At 35.0% G+C, this 21,280-nt stretch overlaps 1 protein-coding gene across 11 annotated transcripts in view; it reads right to left on the bottom strand.

Moving 5' to 3' along the window:
* Positions 1–21,280, bottom strand: part of ATM (ATM serine/threonine kinase) — a 153,127-nt gene that overhangs the window by 88,845 nt on the left and 43,002 nt on the right. For 10 of the 11 annotated variants that reach the window (XR_011560614.1, XM_019975377.2, XM_019975381.2 and 7 more), the window contains 13 exons: positions 18,261–18,386; positions 17,585–17,710; positions 16,603–16,692; positions 14,138–14,309; positions 13,109–13,308; positions 10,747–10,829; positions 10,494–10,649; positions 9,611–9,686; positions 9,349–9,479; positions 5,819–5,933; positions 4,006–4,179; positions 2,993–3,162; positions 1,332–1,578 (listed from right to left, as the gene is read on the bottom strand). Coding sequence is in view for 10 of the 11 variants with exons in the window: in XM_019975377.2 (XP_019830936.2) it covers positions 1,332–1,578; positions 2,993–3,162; positions 4,006–4,179; positions 5,819–5,933; positions 9,349–9,479; positions 9,611–9,686; positions 10,494–10,649; positions 10,747–10,829; positions 13,109–13,308; positions 14,138–14,309; positions 16,603–16,692; positions 17,585–17,710; positions 18,261–18,386 (1,866 nt within the window). In the remaining variant the exon portion in view is untranslated. Of the gene's footprint in view, positions 1–1,331; positions 1,579–2,992; positions 3,163–4,005; positions 4,180–5,818; positions 5,934–5,964; positions 8,689–9,348; positions 9,480–9,610; positions 9,687–10,493; positions 10,650–10,746; positions 10,830–13,108; positions 13,309–14,137; positions 14,310–16,602; positions 16,693–17,584; positions 17,711–18,260; positions 18,387–21,280 lie in introns of those variants that run through there. The other variant, XM_070767573.1, reaches the window with a different exon arrangement.

Here is a 21,280-nt window from a genome sequence, read left to right as displayed (position 1 = left end):
ATAAAAATTTATGTCTTTAACAAAGAAGCTAAGAAATTATTTTTAATTTTTAGCTCTCTTTGTTCTTGAGACTAGTGTTTTAATCAGGGTTTAATATAATCACATTTCCCATCTAGACTTATTCTGACTCAAACTTGCTTTCTTTTGATTTGAATACATAAAGAGGAATACTAAGAGTAGACCTGCTCAGCAGTGTAAGCTGGAAGATTGGGTGAAAGGGTCTGGAAGCAGACTGCCTCTCATAAATTCCATACCCATTGGCAAGCCAACATTCTGTTCCAACTGCCTTTTAGGGAGGCAGTTGGAAGCCTCCAGACCACAGACTTACAACCAGCTCTGAATAGGAATAGCTCACCTAAGCAACTAAGGAGAAGGAAATGGCAACCCACTCCAGTGTTCTTGCCTGGAGAATCCCAGGGATGGGGGAGCCTGGTGGGCTGCCGTCTATGGGGTTGCATAGAGTTGGTCACGACTGAAGCGACTTAGCAGCAGCAGCAAGCAACTAAGAGACTTGCTGTTCACAGATAACTAGGCAATGAAAAAAAGAGTCTACTGAAGTTTATCCAATTTTAATACTAACATTGACCAAGCTTTGTTAGTCATCCTTTGCTTATATTAAAAAGTGGAGTGACCAATTTTCTTTCACTTTAAAAAGTTTATATATGTATCTGAATATAAGTTGTCTCAAATAATTTTAGATATGTATAAATTACTATAAAAGAAACAAGTTGTTAGGTCGTTTTTAACTTGACTCCATCTTTCATCAAATAATGAGTACTTGATATATACTAGATAGTTGGGATACATCAGAAAAAAGAAGAAAGAAAAATCCAACCTTTACAAGTACTTATAGTGGAGAAGGTTGATAAAAACCAGTGAACATAATTCATAAGTAAGCTACATCATACATTAAAAAGTAGTAAATGCCATGGAAAAAGCAGAGAATAGGAACATGGGATTGTACTTTTCCTTGAAAAATGAAGGGCTTAATGATAGTCAAGAGAAAGTGAAGATTTTCTATACCTTGCTCAGCATTGCTTGAATTTAATAACCAGTTTGTATTCATGTATTACTGCCAATTAAAACAATATTTTACAAGGAAAAGGTGGTAAAATTATTCCAAAGTTAAAAAGAAAATTCCTGATTAAAAACATTTAAAAACCAATCAAAAGGAGAGAACCCTGTACAATAACAAAAAAATTAATGGATTGCCTATATGAGATAGTGATTATCATAAAATATTAAATTTAATTGCATAAGTGATGAATAGCCTAAAGTTACACCTCAGATCAATTATGGGATAAAAGGTATTGTAAATATTGAAGTCATACCTGTTTTCCTAATAAGTTTTCATCTTTAAGCATATCATAGACTTTGGTAGCAGTCTCTCTTTGCTGTGCCATCCCACTGTTTTCTGTACCCTCATAAGCAAAGTATGGAAGGATATTTACAAGAATCTTTGGAAAGCAGCCTGTCAGAAGACTTTTCCAATCCTCTTGAATTTGATTAGCAATTAACTTTACTTCATCAAAATGACTTCTAATCACTAGAGGTGGAATCAAAATTTTATAACAAGACCTAAAAATATAAAAATTAAAAACATACATTAAAAATATAACTTTTCAAAGTAAAACTTTATAATATGGTCCTTAAAATAACAGAATGGTTTTGGAAATTCCTGGTGTTCCAGTGGACTTCAATGCTTCCACCATGGGTTCAATCCCTGGTCAGGAAGGTAAAGATTCCTTGAGTCATGTGGTGTGGGCAAAAAAATAAATAAAACAGTTTAATAAGCTTAGAGCATCACTTTATCTAGATCATTAAGCATTCTTACTCTATAAATGAAGACATGAAGTTAAGTAAATTTTAAATAGTCACACTAAAAAAGACTGAGGTCTTAAGAGTATTATCACCCTAAAGGCAAGATGAAAAACAAGTGAAAATGAATTTATATTTATTTATTCTGTATAATCTTTATGCAAAATTATTATATAGTGAAAGGTGAAAGCAATTTATAAATTCAAAAAATAAATGTAGATATTGGCAAAATGAACAAACAATAAGGACTATTGTTGCTGCTGCTGCTAAGTCGCTTCAGTTGTGTCCGACTCTGTGCGACCCATAAACGGCAGCCCACCAGGTTCCCCCGTCCCTGGGATTCTCCAGGCAAGAACACTAGAGTGGGTTGCCATTTCCTTTTCCAATGCATGAAAGTGAAAAGTGAAAGTAAAGTCGCTCAGTCGTGTCTGACTCTTCGAGACCCCATGGACTGTAGCCTACCATGCTCCTCCATCCATGGGATTTTCCAGGCAAGAGTTCTAGAGTGGGTTGCCATTGCCTTCTCTGAATAAGGACTATTAAACAATTACAGATTGCCTTCCCATATCCTGATATTTAAGCATTATTATTTAGTTGTTTCAAACCTCTCCATTTTCAAAATTCTCTTCTCCAGACTTGGGAGTTAGCAAAATAAATACCTGCATATTAAACTTTAAATCATACAGAAATAATTAAATAGCCCACATTCAAACAGGAGAAAAGAAAAACAGGGTAAAAATAATCAGCCACCAATAATTTATCTTTGATTTTTCACAGGGAAAATGATTAAATATTAAAGCTGAAATGGACCTTAAAGATCTCTATACATCCTTGTGTGTGCACACAGTCATGTCCAACTCTTTGAGACCCCATAGACTGTAGCCTGTCAGGCTCCTCTGTCCATGGGATTTTCCAGCAAGAATACTGAAGAGGGTTGACATTTTCTACTCCAATAACTCTAGTAAGAAACTTTACAGTAAGAAACCAAGACCCAGTGGGTGTTCTTGTGGCTTGCCTAAAGTCATGTAGCTGGCTTACTGGCACAGCTAGGACCAGATCCTAAGTTAACTGATAATCTTCAATATGCTTTCATTTATAAAAGCTGTCTTGATTCTCATAATATCATTAATACCTAATTTTAAACATCTTTCACATGTGCCATATGCAAACCTACCTATAGAAATCTTCAATGTTTGTGTAATTTAATAAAATAAAAGGAAAAGAAGATACACTGTATTCAGGATCTTGAAGATTTAGCCATTCCAATACCAAATAATCCAAATGAGAAGCCATGAAATCTTCTAAACATCTATATCCAAAAGTTTCAGAAACTGTCTTTAAAACCTGTACAAATCAAAAAAGAAGTTAATGTTTTAATAGTGAAATAATAAATCACTTACATCCTTAATATTATTTACAGTATGGCTTTGAGCATTCATGTAGCTTTTCTATCCCTTGATTAACTTACCTATGCTGTTGTTGTTTGTTATTTAGTCACAAAGTCATGTCTGACTCTTTTGTAACCCCATGGACTGTAGCTCACCAGACTCCTCTGTCCATGGGATTTCCCAGGCAAGAATACTGGGTGGGGAAGGTCCTTCTCCAGGGGATTTTTCCCACCCAGAGATCAAACCTGGGGAAAAAGTTCCACTGGAAACCATGCTAGTTACATCAAGCCATGATCAGTCATTGGTTTATCGTGTAAAAATAAAGGATGGAAAGGCCTGGAGTTTCTCAAACCAAGAGTGCTGAGGTGTTGGACCAGGGCAGGAGTAAACGTTCTACAACACTGGACTCTGGTCTTTCTAATCATGCAACTTAAAAGCTTTCCATATCTAAAATTTGACTTCTCGCCCCACTGGATTCCAAGGTCGTGCTCCAGAATCCACCAGGCAAAATACATACTGCTTTTTTATCTCCATGCATTTCCCCCAAAAAATACTATTCAAGAGGGTCTGGTGTGAATGATGACCGGTCACTCACTCTTATTAGTTCAATGACAGTCTTGTGAAATGCTCTTAAACTGAATGTAAAAAATGACACTGTATACAAATAAATACACTCTCTTCAAATCTAAAAAATAAAACCATCTTCAACTCTTTAATAAATGCCATATTTAAAATCTAGCTTTAATTGTTTAAAAGTTATCAAAGGATAATTATAATAAAAATATTCATACATATATACCTTTTTAACGAGGTGAGGCTCTAGTCCATTCTCTTTCACAGACTTGCATAGGGCAAATAAAGCCTGCTTTTCACAGACAGGGCTACAGTATAACACCACAGCTATCATCATCAGTAAAGTGGCTTTTCTATTACAAATCTCATCCAAAGTTTCGGAGTTTTCAGTTCTGTGGGACTTTAGAATTTTTAAAACAATAGGTAATATAAATATTTAAATATTCCAAATAAACCAACCAGGCTAACACCAAAGAATACCACAACAACATCTAAACAGCCAGTGAACAGTTTTAAATCCTATAGTGATGGAGTTAAAGAGATTATGAGAAAGGACCAAAGTTGCTACAATAGGAAAGACTGCTGTTTATAACACCTCATAGAATAAGAATTGTCAAACATTTCAATGAAGTATAAAGCACTTTGAAGAAAAAAGAAGAGAAAAAAAGTAACTACAGGAATGTGAGCAAGACTAAATCTCATCAACTACCAAGTATTACCTTCTAAGATGTTTTATCATCTTATTACCATTATAACTTAATATATATAGCTCTTTATCCTTTAAAAATATCATAGATATCACCAAAAAAAACCTAATAAAGTCATACTACTAGATAAAAAATGATACATGCTTCTAGCTTAACAATCAATCATCAAACTCTTCCAACAGACATAAACATTTTTTGACTTACTATAATTGATAGAAGTTTATCTTCACTTTTAGAAAAAATGGCCAGTCACTGATCCTATTTCTATTTTTGGTAAAAGAAAAAGTAAGGACCTAATTCCTTTACTAAATGGCAATCATTGACATGTTTAAAAATAGTTATGATCTTCCCAGGAAGTCAACTCCTTTACCTATTCTGTATGAGAGATAGGTCTAGAGACTCTCTAACATTTTAGTTAGAGATTTACTTTTACTGGGAACAAAACCAGCTACCCTCTAAAATGAATAGAAGATTCAAGTTCTTCTAATAAACTAGCTCATTACAGTCTGCTTCTATTACTGACATCTAAGATGGAATTTGCTTAACCATTACAATGTTGGTTCATATTATGCTCTCAAGATGTAAAATTTCTTAGATCTTTCTCCAAATAAACTGCTGTCAGGTCAGTGTTTTCTCTTTTTGTACATGACATGCTGATTTTAAAATACATAATATACGTTATCTCTAGTAAATTTTATATTATTTATACTCATTTTTGTAACCTCTTGAAATCTTTTTCAAAATTCACTTTATTTTTCATGCGATTTTCCTTTTCAGTTTTGTTCTGTTATAGAACATATAATCATTTGAGTAACTGCTTCACATACTTTTAATGAACCAATCAAGGCATATATGAATGAATAAATTCTACCACTAAAACAACTTCTGCCGTTTTAAGAAAAGATATTATTCTACAGAAAAATATGAAAATAATAAGGTTTATTAGAGAGCACAAAGATAATTTGATCTTCCCAATTAGAACATTTTCTTCTCAATCCATTTCTTTCTCTTGTTACCTGTTGTGAATTAGCTTTTAATCAGATCTTATGAAATAAAATTTTAAGCTAAAAAATAAGCCATTTATACTCCCATAAAAACTCAGTAAATTCTGTTTTTCCCACAAAAATGCTGCATATAAGTTGAACCAAAAGAAACTGCCATTATTAAACCAATTTTGACCTATAAATGAAGCAATTTCAATTAATTCATATAGCTGTTCTACTCTAACTATGAACAATAGATATAAACTATCTTAGGCCAAACTTGGTAAAATAACATATGGCATATTTATAGAAAGTATATGTAATAACAAATATACATTAATAAAATTACCAATTCTCTCATTCCTTCCTGAGCTTTAAAGTATGCATTTTCAAAAGCTGTTTGCTGAAGCTTCAAAGGAAGTGCTTTCAATGTGGAAGAACCTCGTTTTATATGCTGAAACAATCTTTAAAAAAAAAAAAAAGCCAAGAGTGAAATGATTTTTAATCTTAAACTCTACTTCCCAAAGCATATTTACAGGGCAAAAATAAATCACTTTGTGAGACATACTAACATATTAGGTCTTCCTTCAAAAGACCAAGGAAATTTAAGTCTAGTAGGTTCAAAGCTACTAATATCAGGATCTTTACCAAACAACCCATATTCTCCTAGAACTGAAAAGTGTCTCAAAAGATCTCTTAGCTTATTGCCCAAACTTGAATATCCCTGAATGCAAACTAACCAGAAAAAAAATTTGTCCTCTGGTAAAATACCAACAAGAAGAAGCCACAGGCTCTTATATCAACCTGCTCTAACATTTAATCACAACTTAAAAGTTATTGCTTCCCTGATAGCTCAGTTGGTAAATAATTTGCCTGCAATGCAGGAGACCTCGGTTCAATTCTTGGGTTGGGAAGATCTGCTGGAGAAGGGACAGGCTACCCAGTATTCTTGGGCTTCTCTGTAGGCTCAGCTGGTAAAGAATCCATCTGTGATGCAGGAGTCCTGGGTTCGATCCCTGGGTAGGGAAGATCCCCTAGATAAGGGAAAGGCTACCCACTCTAATATTCTGGCCTGTACAGTCCATGGGGTCACAAAGAGTTGGACACAACTGATCGACTTTCACTTTCTAAAAGGTATTAGCTTTAATGTCTTGATGTTCAATTAAAATTATGTTTATGTGGTAAAGGAGAGCTGATTAGTGCTTTTTTGCATAACGTACCATCATATTTCGGAGAAGGCAATGGCACCCCACTCCAGTACTCTTGCCTGGAAAATCCCATGGACGGAGGAGCCTGGCAGGCTGCAGTCCAGGGGGTCGCTAAGAGTCAGACACGACTGAGTGACTTCACTTTCACTTTTCACTTTCATGCATTGGAGAAGGAAATGGCAACCCACTCCAGTGTTCTTGCCTGGAGAATCCCAGGGATAGGGGAGCCTGGTGGGCTGCCGTCTATGGGGTTGCACAGAGTCGGACACGACGGAAGTGACTTAGCAGCAGCAGCAACCGTCATATTTAAGGACAACTCTTTAGCCAATTTTGTCTTTTATACTAATCAAAACATATGAAAGTATCAACTTTTTGGTATTTCTCTCATTCCTCAGTTTCTCCAATCTCTCTTCAGCAGCTTAATATTAAATATCTAACAAGTAAACAACCAATAAGTAAATAAATATGTTCATGCCATTCATGAATTTATGCATTTTTGAATCCTAAGAGATTTTTTAAATGTCAGCACTACACTGCTTTATTATATTCAACTTGTTATCCTGTCACCCCAGATCTTTAATTTCTGTACATATTTTCTAAGTATTTGAAATAAAGCACACATCAGCAAACATTACAATGCACTGTGGTTTTACTAAAAATAGTCCTAAACCTGAGGAGTTAGACATGTTTCTGACCTATGAAAACATTATTTTCAGAATATCAAAATTTTGGACACATCATGTTTTCTAATGTGTGTATTTATGTGACTGCATGGTAATTTCTTCAGTGTTCTTTATTGGTCATCTACATTTGAACAGAAAAACTGCTCAAATGATTTTTAGCTTTGATGTTTTAAGCATAATGTAATTTTTTTCAAATATTCATTGATTTTACAAATTATTAAACACCTGATACATTCCAAGTGTTATTTTAGGTGCTAAGTACACAGGAAAAGAGACAAACACTCTCTGGAGCTCATATCCTAGATAAATGTATTAAAATATAATATTTCAACTGGTGATAAATGCTATAGAGAAAAATAGAGCAGAGAGATTTTGTTTATAGGAGAGTGAGGTGGAAAAGGCAGAGGTAGGTTACAATCTGGAGTTTTAAAATTAACTTAATAACCCATTAAATATACAGTTGCTAAAATTTAATATTTGCTTCTTCAGGTTGTTATTGTTGCTCAGTCGCTAAATCATGTGTGAATCTTTGTGAACCCATGAAATGCAGCGCGTCAGGCTTCCCCGTCCTTAGCTATCTTTCTAAGTTTGCTCAAACTGATGTCCATTGAGTCAGTGATAACATCCAAACATCTCATCCTCCGTTGCTCCCTTCTCCTCTTTCCCTCAATCTTTCCCAACAATAGGTTCTTTTCCAATGAGTCAGCTCTTGGCATGAGGTGGCCAAAGCAGCTTCACCATCAGTCCTTCCAATGAATATTTAGGGTTGATTTCCTTTAGGAATCTCCTTGCTGTCCAAGGTACTCTCAAGAGTCTTCTCCAACACCACAGTTCAATAGCATCAATTCTTTGGCACTCAGCCTTCTTTATGGTCTAACTCTCACATGTATAAATGACTAATGGAAAAACCATAGCTTTGATTAGACAGACCTTTGTTGGCAAAGTGATGTCTCTGCTTTCTAATATGCTATTTAGGTTTATCATAGCTTGTCTTCAAGGAGCAAGCATCTTTTCATTTCATGGCTGCAATCCCTGTCCACAATGATTCTGGAGCCCAAGATAACAAAATCTGTCACTGTTTCCACTTTTTCCCCATCTATTTGCCCTAAGTGATGGGACCAGATGCCATGATCTTAGTTTTTTGAATGCTGAGTTTTAAGCCAATTTTTCACTCTCCTCTTTCACCTTCATCAAGAGACTCTTTAGTTCCTCTTTGCTTTCTACCATTAGAGTGGTGCGATCTGCACATCTGAGGTTGTTGGTATTTCTCCTGGCAATCTTGATTCTAGCTTGTGCTTCATCCAGCCCAGAATTTCTCATGATGTACTCTGCACATAAGTTAAATAAGAAGGGTGACAATAATCAGCCTTGATGTATGCCTTTCCCAATTTTGAACCAGTCCGTTGTTCCATGTCTGGTTCTAACTGCTGTTCCTTGACTTGCAGACAGGTTTCTCAGGAGGCAGGTGAGGTGGTCTGGTATTCCCATCCCTTTCAGAATTTTCTACAGCTTGTTGTAATCCACACAGTCAAAGGCTTCTTTAGTACTCAAACATAACACATTCTTGTGGGAGAATCACTCCAATGCCTAATTTTATGTTCACTTGAATAAATATGATTATAACTAGCAAAATGTAAAATGTGATAATTTTCATTTTATAAACTCATGTAAAATCTAATACCTAAAAGCCCTGTATCTCTAATTGGGAGTAGACACATCTCATTCATCTCAACCACTTACTAGATGTATGGCACTTATCGCCTTACTTTATCTGTCTAAGCCACAGAGTTTTCATTACTAAATTAGATAAAATAATCATATCTAAGTGAAAGAGTTGTCAGAATTAAGAGAAAACAAAAATGCCAGGCATACAGTCTATGCTTAGTAATCATTATTTTTACTATCACCCCTAGTGAGCTATGACTGTGCTAGACCTTGAACTGCTATCTGCAGCACTCCAGATACTTCATGAATACTTGACCTATTACCTATTGATTGACTCCGCAGCCAACATGCGAACTTGGTGATGATTATCAGCAAGAAACTGTGGAAATACTTCATTTACAGGAAGATCTTTTCCCTTTACATTCAGAATAGACCATTTTGAATAAGGATCAGCCTATGGGAAAAGATCAATTGAGGTTAAATGTAAAATACCAAGAGAAAAACTACCCATTAACAAATAGAAATAAAGACTGCTTTTAAAACATCACTGGAGACCTTACTAATAATTAAAGTGGAATAACTTACCTCAAGCAAAGTTTTAAGGCATTTTACTAGTGCCATTCTTACAGAGAATGTACTTTTCCCCTCCTTTGTTAAGTGCCTGAAATAAAGTACATGTCTTAATATCAAGTAATTATTCCAATAAAAGCATAGTCAAAAAAAAAAATTACTGGACATTAAGATTATTCTAGGCAGCTTCCAAAATTACTTTCCATGATAAATTTAATTCTCACTATGCAGTATATGCCATTTTTCTCACCTTTCAAAAATTCCAGCTAAAATAAATTGGTTTGAAAAGCAGCTTATTTTAATGTATTTGTGTCATATGATTATACCTCATTTGGGGGCTATCACACTTCAGCTAACCATGTTATTGAAAACATGCTTGAAAAGGAAAACATTTTTAGTGTTGTATATCAAAGATTTAAAAAACCATATTCTGTACTGATTCAGAAATCCTTACCCACCAAATGGTATGAGGGTCCTGAATTACATATATATGCTCCTCTATAATAGTATTATCTCACACTGTGATTCTGTGCATGAAACAATCAGATACTGACAAGGCCAACTTGTTCACTTTAGGAATATAAACTACTCAACTGATTTATTAGACTTGTTGTACTTTGCTTTAATTCATCATACTTGTCAAACTATTAAGTGGTTCAGAATTCAAACAGAAATACACTAAACTCACTTTAGGAAGCCAAGCCTTAAGCAGAAAACAACGTAGTTCTTCAAGCAATTAAGAAGGGAAATACAACTTACATTTCACTATTGTTAAAAAACATATATAGCTACATTCAAGGATTAGAAGAAAATCACTAAAGTAGAAATGCAAAGTTTGCATTTGCATGCAAAAGTGGCAAAAGAAAAACACGAACTTCATAAAATAATCTACACCCACCAAAATGCTCCAATCACTGTTAGAAACTGTCCTTGAGCATCCCTTGTGTTCTCATCATCCATATTTCTGTGACACAGGTTCATCACTACGTGAAGGACATGGTTTAAAATGGTTTTACAAACATCTTGGTCACGGTGATAAGATGAACACACATTGCTGTGGTGGAAAAAATTTAACTTTATCAGCATAACAGAACACACCAGTTTGGTTTATAAATTTAGAGTGAATATTCTATATGGTTTTCATGTCTTACGGTAGTGGTTTTAGAAGTTTTGCAACATCTTCCATTGGCAAGGGGTATTCTTCTCCAGGAAGCGCCTTTAAAAGCACTAGATACTAAGACAGGGGGTGGAGCGGGGCGGGGGGAGGGGGGAGAATTAGTTTTTTTTTGTTCAAATGATATTTATATATCATTCACTTAAATAAATACATATATGCAAACCATAAATTCATATATATAAACACATGTGCCTACACATACACACTTGAGCAGTGAATTTTTTTACCAGGCAATAGCAGGAGAGTTTGAAGTCAAAGAGAGTGGGACACAAATCCTAGCACCACAATGTTACTACTTGTGTGGTTTTAACACTTGCCTTGTCATCTGCCTCTTTGTACTCTCAGCTGTAAAATAAGGATACAGCACTTAACTGGCCAGATTACTGTGAAGATGAAAGGAAATGCATGTAAAGGTCTAAATTTTTTTGACAGCGTTCAGTGAGTGACAGCTGTTACCACTGTTGGGATTAACCGTCTGAGCAAGAGTCTGAAACTATGTCACCACCTCTGAAAACAATACTTGAGGTTTAAAACTTCAATGGTTAAAACCTATTCTATTAATGAATTTTAGAAAGCAGAGATAAATATGCACAGTGAATAATCCAAATACCCTGACTTATCGTCCTGTAGGCTCTCTATGGTACAATATAAAGGGCTTCTCAGCAACCACTAGTATAATGGTAAGTTATAACTAGGCAGCCAGTTTCTGACATGTCAAATAATTTTCTTGCTGTATTAAGAATCAGAAGCCTTCCCCCACCGCCATCATCTATATGTAGAAAAATGTTTCTTACTCCTTCTGATGTTATAAAAAGAACATTAAGTTGGACCATTTTAAATATACGCCATGAGAGTCATGTGTGATATTAGTGAGTGTCTTGAAATGACTTTTTAACATCAAAGCCCCAGAAAAGGATACAGCTCTCCCAGCTGGTTGGGGCTAGAGACATTACTAGAGTGTTGCCAGGTTGGAAACCAAGGGATCAAACAGGACTCAACCTAACATATTTGCCAGAGCTAGGAGATCAGCCAGGATGTTCACCAAAGCTAGAATATGACAAGAAATTCTATCAGGGACTCAACCTCAATATTTCCAAGGGATTCTAATTGGCATGTTTCCCATGGCTGGGGAAATCACCTAACACGTTTGCCAACTTGCTGCCTGTGACTAGGGATATGACCATAGACTCATCCAGCATACTCACTGAGATAGGAGCTCCCACCACATGTTCACCAACATGGGGGCTAAGCACCCATGGTCAGGAGATAAGTTATTTGTAATAATATTAAGTAAACAAATCCATCGAGGTTAAGTGGAAAGCCAGATTTCTTACTCTTGGAAAGGGAGCTACACATATGGACAGAGAAAAATAAATTCTACAGTGCTGGATTGGAATTGGAGGTATCTATCTGTAAATGAGTAGGCTGATGAAGGAAGCAAAGGAGAGAATCTCTCTCCTTTTGTTTAAATCTAAATTTAATGAGGAAACATGAGACAAATTCAAACAGTAGGATTCTATACAGCGGCTATACTATTCAAAAATAGTCATGAAAGATAAGGAAAGAGTAAAGAACTCTTCCACACTGAAAGAAAGTGAACAGACCTGGGAACTAATAAACGATCATATTTATTAGTTAACATGATATAATGTTAATTTCTTGATGATTATACATCAATGTTAATTGATGTATAATTAACTGTACAATGTTAATTTCTTGATGATGATACTGTGGTTATATAGGAGAGCATCACTGTTTTTAGGACATATACACTAAAGTAAATGGGCATCATATTTGAATATTTAATGTCAAAATGGTACAGAAAAAAAGTATGTGTCTGTGTGTGTGTGTGTTTGTGTATGGGTATAGCATGCAGAGAAAGATAAGTCAAATGTAGCAAAATGTTAATTACAGAGGCTTAGGAATGAAATATATGACATTCTGTAGTATTTTAACTTTATAGCCACTTTGAAATTACATTAAAACATTTTAAAGCATACAAACCAAGGTCAAGGCAAGATTCAGACTTCAATAACAATGTTATGTATTATTTTCATATTCAGAGTCTGTGCTTCTTGGCCTGGTTTAAAATAATTTATAAAAATTATACCCAAAGCAAAGAAATCTATCCAAAGTCCATTCAAGTCTTAATGTTACAGTATCCACTTAAATGTTTTTACAGCACATTAAAAGTATATTTTATAACAGTCTCAGATTCATTTCTTAAGGAAGCAATTTCAATTCGTCAAAGGTACAATGTGATTCTTATATGTCAGTCCATTACATTTAGCTAGCAAGATCAAGTACACTCAAAGCACTTCTTTCACTGAACTCACCATGTGTAAATGAAGAGATCTGGTAGGGTCTAGCATGCTAGAATCAATTAACATTAATAATTCCCTCCGAATATCAGCTGCCCTAAATGACACAGTGTTAGTCTGAGCAGTGGTTACACACATACACAAGAACTTGAGCATGTCTAAAGAAAGTAGATCTTGCTTTGACAGATGTTCTTCAGCTAAAGGATTCATGGCACCTAAAAATAAAAAGCATTTATTAAGACTAAGAGAGATGGGGAAAAAAAAAGACTAACAAAGGTGTAAAACAACCACATACATTGAACATTAACACAAGTATCTTCCCTGAACAACAGAAAAAGAAATAAAAATATATGGAAAGCAAAACTATAATAAATTTGATTACACACTAAAAGCTTCAAAATTCTTTATAAAAGGTTACTCTAGGATTCTGTCATCAAAAAATAATATATGGAAAAATATACATGGGCAAATAGTCACTGCAATATCATTAGAAAGGGATCTAAATTTCTGACAATAAACAAAATGGCCTAGTAAATTACAGTATGTATGTTAAATATGCTATTATACAGCCATTAAAAAGTATGATTATCAACAGCACAAGTACCTAAATGAAAAAACTGCTTCTAGTTAATGTTAAAAGAAAACAGACAAAGGTATAAAAAGGCATCTGAATATTGATGCTGATTATAATTTTGAATTATATGGGTCTATGCAGAAATAATAGAAAAAAGGTAAACAACGACTGCATTATGGGTGCTTTTGCACATCCTGCTTATTATTTCCAAATAACCAATATGTTTAGTTATCCAAAAATGTTGTTATTTCTTTAGCAATTATTTTAAATTCGCTGATGAAGGATAAAATAGGAACTGATAATAAATTCAATTAAATGTGAGATAATTCTAAACTGTATGGAAGGGAACAATCCTAAATGACTACACAAAAAGGAAATAAAATGAGCATAAAATAATATATATGAAGGCTTTTATAATATCAAATAATACTAGGTTAAAAAAAAAATCTCATGCAATAAAATGTATTTACCAGTAGTAATTTGGCTCTTTCCAGATTCATTTGTATCAGTAACACTACTAGCAGGGGAATCATTAAATAAACTCGTGTATGACTGATCCTCCATCCTCGTTAGATTTTCATCAGTATCTTCTTTCAGTGATTCTACTTCTCCAAAGTCAAAAGGCTTTTTGATAATGAATGCCTTCAAACAAGAGAAAGAAAGATGTTTCAAGCTGGCTTCTTTCAGAAGCACTCTGCAGTTAAAATTGACCTAATCAAACAATTCAAGAATCAGGTGTATAAAATGGATATATAATCTGCACTGTCAATATAGCAGAATAATGCACAATCTTTACAAGTGACTTCTTACATTAAGAAACTTCATACTGCTGCAAACTGATGAAGGTGAAGGCAAGATTATAACTTGACTATATAGAGGACAGAATGACTATTTTGGAGGACAATGACAATATCTATCAAAAAGTATCAATAAAATTCATATTCCATTTGAACAAGAAATTCCATTTGTAAAATTTTCCTACATCCTTCAGAGGCACAAAAAGAAGAAGACAAAACTAAGAAATTTACTGCAGCAATTCTTTGGAGGAAAAAAACAAACATTTACAATTTTAATTAAGATCAGTTAGGTTAAAATACATATATGCTATTTTCGTATATAATATAGAAACACCACATTGCTGCAAAACAAAAAAACAAGTAAGGCAGTAAGGTATAACTCTATAAAGCAGCACGGAAAGATGACTCAGATTTATCATTAAATGAAAACAATCAAGTTACAGAATATTCTTTCACTCATTAAATATTTGAATATCTACTATGTGCCAGGCACTGTTCCAGACAAAGAAGTATGCAAGCCATTGATATGAAAAAGAAAAATATATGTTGCTTGTCTGGTAAGGTTTTTGTTTTTATGAATAGAGAATTCTTTTGAATTTTGGTACATTATATGCAAGTAATGCTCAAAATTCCCCAAGAAAGGCTTCAATAATACGTGAACCGTGAACTTCCATATGTTCAAGCTGGTTTTAGAAAAGGCAGAGGAACCAGAGATCAAATTGCCAACATCCACTGGATCATCAAAAAAGCAAGAGTTCCAGAAAAACACCTATTTCTGCTTTATTGACTATGCCAAAGCCTTTGACTGTGTGGATCACAATAAACTGTGGAAAATTCTTCAAGAGATGGGAATACCAGATCACCTGACCTGCCTCTTGAGAAACCTGTATGCAGGTCAGGAAGTAACAGTTAGAACTGGACATGGAACAACAGACTCATTCCAAATAGGAAAAGGAGTACGTCAAGGCTGTATATTGTCACCCTGCTTATTTAACTTCTATGCAGAGTACATCATGAGAAACACTGGACTGGAAAAAGCACAAGCTGGAATCAAGATTGCCAGGAGAAATATCAATAACCTCAGATATGCAGATGACACCACCCTTATGGCAGAAAGTGAAGAGGAACTAAAAAGCCTCTTGATGAAAATGAAAGTGGAGAGTGAAAAAGTTGGCTTAAAGCTCAACATTCAGAAAACGAAGATCATGGCATCCGGTCCCACCACTTCAGGGCAAATAGATGGGGAAACAGTGGTAACAGTGTCAGACTTCATTTTTCTGGGCTCCAAAATCACTGCAGATGGTGACTGCAGCCATGAGATTAAAAGACGCTTACTCTTTGGAAGGAAAATTATGACCAACCTAGACAGCATATTCAAAAGCAGAGACCTTACTTTGTCAACCAAGGTCAAAGCTATGGTTTTTCCAGTGGTCATGTATGGATGTGAGAGTTGGACTATAAAGAAAGCTGAATGCCGAAGAATTGATGCTTTTGAACTGTGGTGTTGGAGAAGACTCTTGAGAGTCCCTTGGACTGCAAGGAGATCCAACCAATCCATCCTAAAGGAGATCAGTCCTGGGTGTTCACTGGAAGGACTGATGTTGAAGCTGAAACTCCAATACTTTGTCCACCTGATGCGAAGAGCTGACTCATTTGAAAAGACCATGATGCTGGGAAAGATTGAGGGCAGGAGGAGAAGGGGATGACAGAGAATGAGATGGTTGGATGGCATCACCGACTCAATGGACATGGGTTTGGGTGGACTCCAGGAGTTGGTGATGGACAGGAAGACCTGGCGTGCTGTGGGTCATGGGGTCGCAAAGAGTCAGACACGACTGAGCGACTGAACTGACGTTATACAGAAAAAAGTACTGAGTCTGAATGATTAATTTCCAAACACTTGGTCTATTATTATTCATTGAGAAATTAACAGACAAGCATATGGTATTGATAATAAGAAGCAAATACATTCTCCCCTGCAAACCAAATAACTTTATTAAATTTCCACATTTTTAAAGCATAAGATTCCATATACATGGAAAAGGGAAGTGATACATCCCTTTTCAAAGAAATTTCAAAGTTACATAAAGTATGTTAGAGTCAATGAAATATCATAGTAAAACAGGAAGCATACTTACTAAACTTTTACAAATATCTGCAATGTCATTCATTAGCTTTGATGTTAATAATCGTAAGAAGAAGCCAGATGCAATCTTATTTGGACTGTGCTGTAATTAAGACAAAACAGCAAGCAACAATATAAAAACAATTATTCTTCACATATAATATTTTCTCTTAGTGAATAAAATGTAGATGTTCTTTTATACTGGAAATTCTCTATCAGAATAAGCATGGATAAATAGTTTACTATTAGGAACAAGACATACATTGCTTCAAATATACTTACCTCTTTCTTAAAGTAATAATAACTGTAGCAAATATCTTTTATTGGACATAAACAACATTAAAGTAAAATACTAGCTACTGCCCCTAAACATACACAGGCAATAATCATAGCTTACAGTATATTCTTCCACTCTCTCCTTCTCCTCTTATCCCCCCAAAAAAACACTTCTAAAAATACATGTTGATAATACTGCTAATATGGCCATGTACTTAACATTAGCTTTAAAAGATGTTTCCGGTTATTATCAATACTCTGGCCTGACTACCCCTCAGGCCTCCTTCAAATCAAAACAAAGATTACACATAGCAGCAATCCTTCCACCAAATTTTATGTAAGTCTATCTGGGCAGAAGAGGGTAACATATGTGCCTGAATAGTTTATCTCTGCAGTGTCCACAAGCCCTTGGGTAGTGGTATGCATACCACATACCTGGTAGTCAAAAAGCTTTTATTAAATGAATGAAAGTACACTGGCAATAAGTTATCACTTAGCTGTTATATAAAAGGAGTAAGACAATCTCAGAAACTTTCCTGAAAGTTTCATGAGAAACTCAGATTACCTGTTGCTTTATTCATCTGAGTACTATCTTAATTTATCAATTTAATTTAAAATCAGTATATCTACTTATGAATGGATCCCCAAAACAGTAAGGACATCAACCAATTATCAACCTCCTGGAGAGGCTACACTGTCAAGCAGGAAGAACATCTTACCTTGGAACAGTTATGTAAGCAACTTGTACATAGATGTATCATATTTCTCAACGAAACAATTCTAGATTCTTCACTTGTCTTATTTTTAAACAAAGTGATACTTTCTCCAGCACACTGCATTAGAGACTATTAAGAAAAAAAGAAGGAAAAATCCAAACTTCAGGTAAAATCATAGCTTGTTGAAGGTTTTTTTTTAATTTTACTTAACAGGTAAAATTAATCCTTTCAAGAAGTTATGTTGGGTACATAATTAAAAATGAACAATTTTTTAAAAACAACAAATTTTATACCATGTTATCTTTACAAATCACACAACTGACAAAACAATACCCAGAGTTAGTTAATTTCATGCTTAGAAAGACTATTTGATTAATGCTTTTAAGAATTCTTTAGGATAATTGCTTCAGGAAAAACTTTTTAAAAGGATAGATAAAAATCCTTATTTTTGTTAATGAGATTGATTTTCAACATGATATTATTTCAATTGCTGCATTTATATTGGCTTAAAATAATTTCAAATCTTAAGAAAAGAGACACAGTATTATCTCCTCTCAGACTACATAAATGAAACAGTTAACCTATATAATAGTCTGTTTTCCAAACAAATATACCAATTTTCCCAGGAATATATTTCATTTAAATTAATCCAAAGTACTATTGATATAAATCTTCCTACCTTGGCTTTCTGGAATAATTCTGATTTGTATGCTTCCTCTTCAGCTATGACACCCAGGTAACAATAGCAGCCAAGAACACCCACCAGAAGACTTGAACACCGGACAAACATCTCTGAATTTGAAGTCTTAAAATATAAAAAGTTTAAGTGTACAGAATAAAAAGTTTTTATATATTTCATAAATCATTTGGAGTACTATTGTTTTTTGCAAGAGCAAATTTTGTCTTCACATTAAAAAACTACAGTTAACTAAATTAATAGTGCCATAATTCTGATCATCTCTAAAAAACATCTAAGGGATCCCTGCAGAGCTGTAATAACCAGGGTTCTCAGGAAATACAGAAGCATGTCCTGATGGCCAAGTAACACATCTTTTTCAAAAGTGGCTCAGTGTATTGCACACATACGTCCTTAAATATCTGAGGTAAGGAAGAAAGAAAGAAAAAATTGATAGGCAAATAACAATCTATAATTCTTAGAATGTGAGCAGAAATCAGATTTATTCATAAAAAGACATTAAAATGACATTTTCAGTTTCTAAGAGATAAGGATCTTGATTTACTCAGCTTTTCAAACTCCACAGACAAGTACAAGATATTTTTATCAATAGCTATTGTCAACCAATTTTATAGAATTATGTAAGAAATGTGCAAATGTTTACAAATAAAAAAAAAGATTTTCAGATTTTTCTGTTCCTATATTATATGAAATGGCATTTTAGGAAAAAACACAGGAGATCTCATTACTCTATAATGAAAGTAGTTATAACTATAATCCAGAAGAAAGACAGTAATTAAGAGCAAGACAGATCAAATAGGCACGTTGTCCTCTCTCTGGTTCTTTGGATCATAAGTTATGGCTACTGAATCTAGCCATAGTAGCTTGTAGGTTTTATTTTAGTCAACAAATACTTAAACATTTATCATATAATAAGGTATTGAAGAAGATACAAAGATCAAGAGAAATTATACATGCCCTTTAATGAGCTTCTAGCATAGTTTAAGAGATATTGGTGCATATGGTACAAAATTGGAGATATCAAGGGAACAGTTCATAAAAGTATGGGCATGATAAATGACAGAAACTGCTAGGACCTAACAGAAGCAGAAGACATTAAAAAGAGGCGACAAGAATACAGAGTGAGTGAGTGATAGTTGCTCAGTCATGTCAGACATTTTGCAATGCTATGGACTGCCAGGCTCCTTTGTCCATTAATTCTCCAAGCAAGAATACTGGAATGGGTTGCCATTTTCTTGTCCAAGGATAAACAGAATAACTATACAAGAAGACACAGAAGAACTATACAAAAAGGTTTTAATGACTTGGATAACCACGATGGTGTGATCCTTCACCTAGAGCCGGATATCATTAGGAAGCATTCTACAAAACAAAGCTAGTAGAGGTGATGCAGTTCCAGTTAAGCTACTTCAAATCCTCAAAGATGCTGCTGTTAAGATGCTGCACTCAGTGTCAGTAAATTCAGAAATTTCACCAGTGGCCATAGGACTGAAAAAGGTCAGTCTTCATCCAATCCCAAAGAAGGGCAATGCCAAACAGTGTTCGAACTACCATACAACTGCACTCATTTCACATGCAAGCAAGGTTATGCTCAAAATCCTTCAAGTTAGACTTTAACATCATGTGAACTGGAAACATTCAGGTGTAAAACGTAAGCTTTGAAGAGGCAGAAGGACCAGAGATTCAACTGCCAACATTCGTTGGATCACGGAGAAAGCAAGGGAGTTCCAGAAAAACATCTACTTCTGCTTCATTAACTATGCTAAAGCCTGTGACAGTATTCAGTTCAGTTAAGGCCAGTTGCTCAGTTGGGTCCAACTCTTCGAGACCCCATAGACTACAGCACACCAGGCTTCCCTGTCTTTCACCATTTCCCGGAGCTTGCTCAAATTCATGTCCACTGAGCTGGTGATGCCACCCAACTATCTCACCGTGTGTCATCCCCTTATCCTCCTGCCTTCAATCTTTCCCAGCATCAGTGTCTTTTCCAATAAGTCAGCTCTTCTCATTGGGTGGCAAAAGTCCTAGAAGCTTCAGCTTCAGCATCAGTCTTTCCAATGAATATTCATGGTTAATTTCCTTTAGGATTGACTGGTTTGATCTCCCTGAAGTCCAAGGGACTGTCAAGAGTCTTCACCAACACCACAGTTCAAAAGCATCAATTCTTGGTGCTCAGCCTTCTTTATGGTCTAACTCTCATTAAAGCAGAAGTAGTCAATAAAGCAGAAGTAGGTGCTTTTCTGGAACTCTCTTGCTTTTTCTGTGATCCAACAGATGTTAGCAATTTGATCTCTGGTTCCTCTGCCTTTTCTAAATCCAGCTTGTACATCTGGAAGTTCTCAGTTACACAGTGTTGAAGCCTAGCTTAGAGGATACTGACCATTACTTTCCTAGGATGTGAAATGAGTACAATTGTGCGGTAGTCTGAACATGCTTTGGCATTCCCCTTCTTTGGGATTGTAATGAAAACTGACCTTTTCCAGTTCTGTGGCCACTGGTAAGTTTTTCAAATTTGCTGGCATATTGAGTGCAGTCCTTTAACAGCATCTTTTAGGCTATGAAGTAGCCCAGCTGGAATTCCATCACCTCCACTAGCTTTGTTCACAGTGATGCTTCCTAAGGACCACTTGACTTCACACTCCAGGATGTATGGCTTAGGCGAGTGATCACATCATCGTGGTTATCCAGGTCATTAAGATCTTTTTTGTGTAGTTCTTCTGTGTATTCTTGTCACCTCTTCTCAACATCTTCCGCTTCTGTTAGGCCCATTATCATTTCTATCCGTTATTGTGCCCATCTTTACATGAAATTCTCCCTTGGTATCTCCAATTTTCTTGAAGAGATCTCTAATCTTTCCTATTCTGTTATTTTCCATTTTTTTGCATTGTTCACTTAGGAAGGCTTTCTTATCTCTCCTGCTATTTTTTGGAACTCTGCATTGAGATGGGTATATCTGTCCTTTTCTCCTTTGCCTTTCACCTTCTCTTCTTTTCTCAGCTATT

This window comes from Bos indicus, chromosome 15, assembly GCF_029378745.1.
Source record: "Bos indicus isolate NIAB-ARS_2022 breed Sahiwal x Tharparkar chromosome 15, NIAB-ARS_B.indTharparkar_mat_pri_1.0, whole genome shotgun sequence".
Classification (NCBI taxonomy): domain Eukaryota; kingdom Metazoa; phylum Chordata; class Mammalia; order Artiodactyla; family Bovidae; genus Bos; species Bos indicus.
This window is presented reverse-complemented; position numbering and strand designations above follow the sequence as displayed.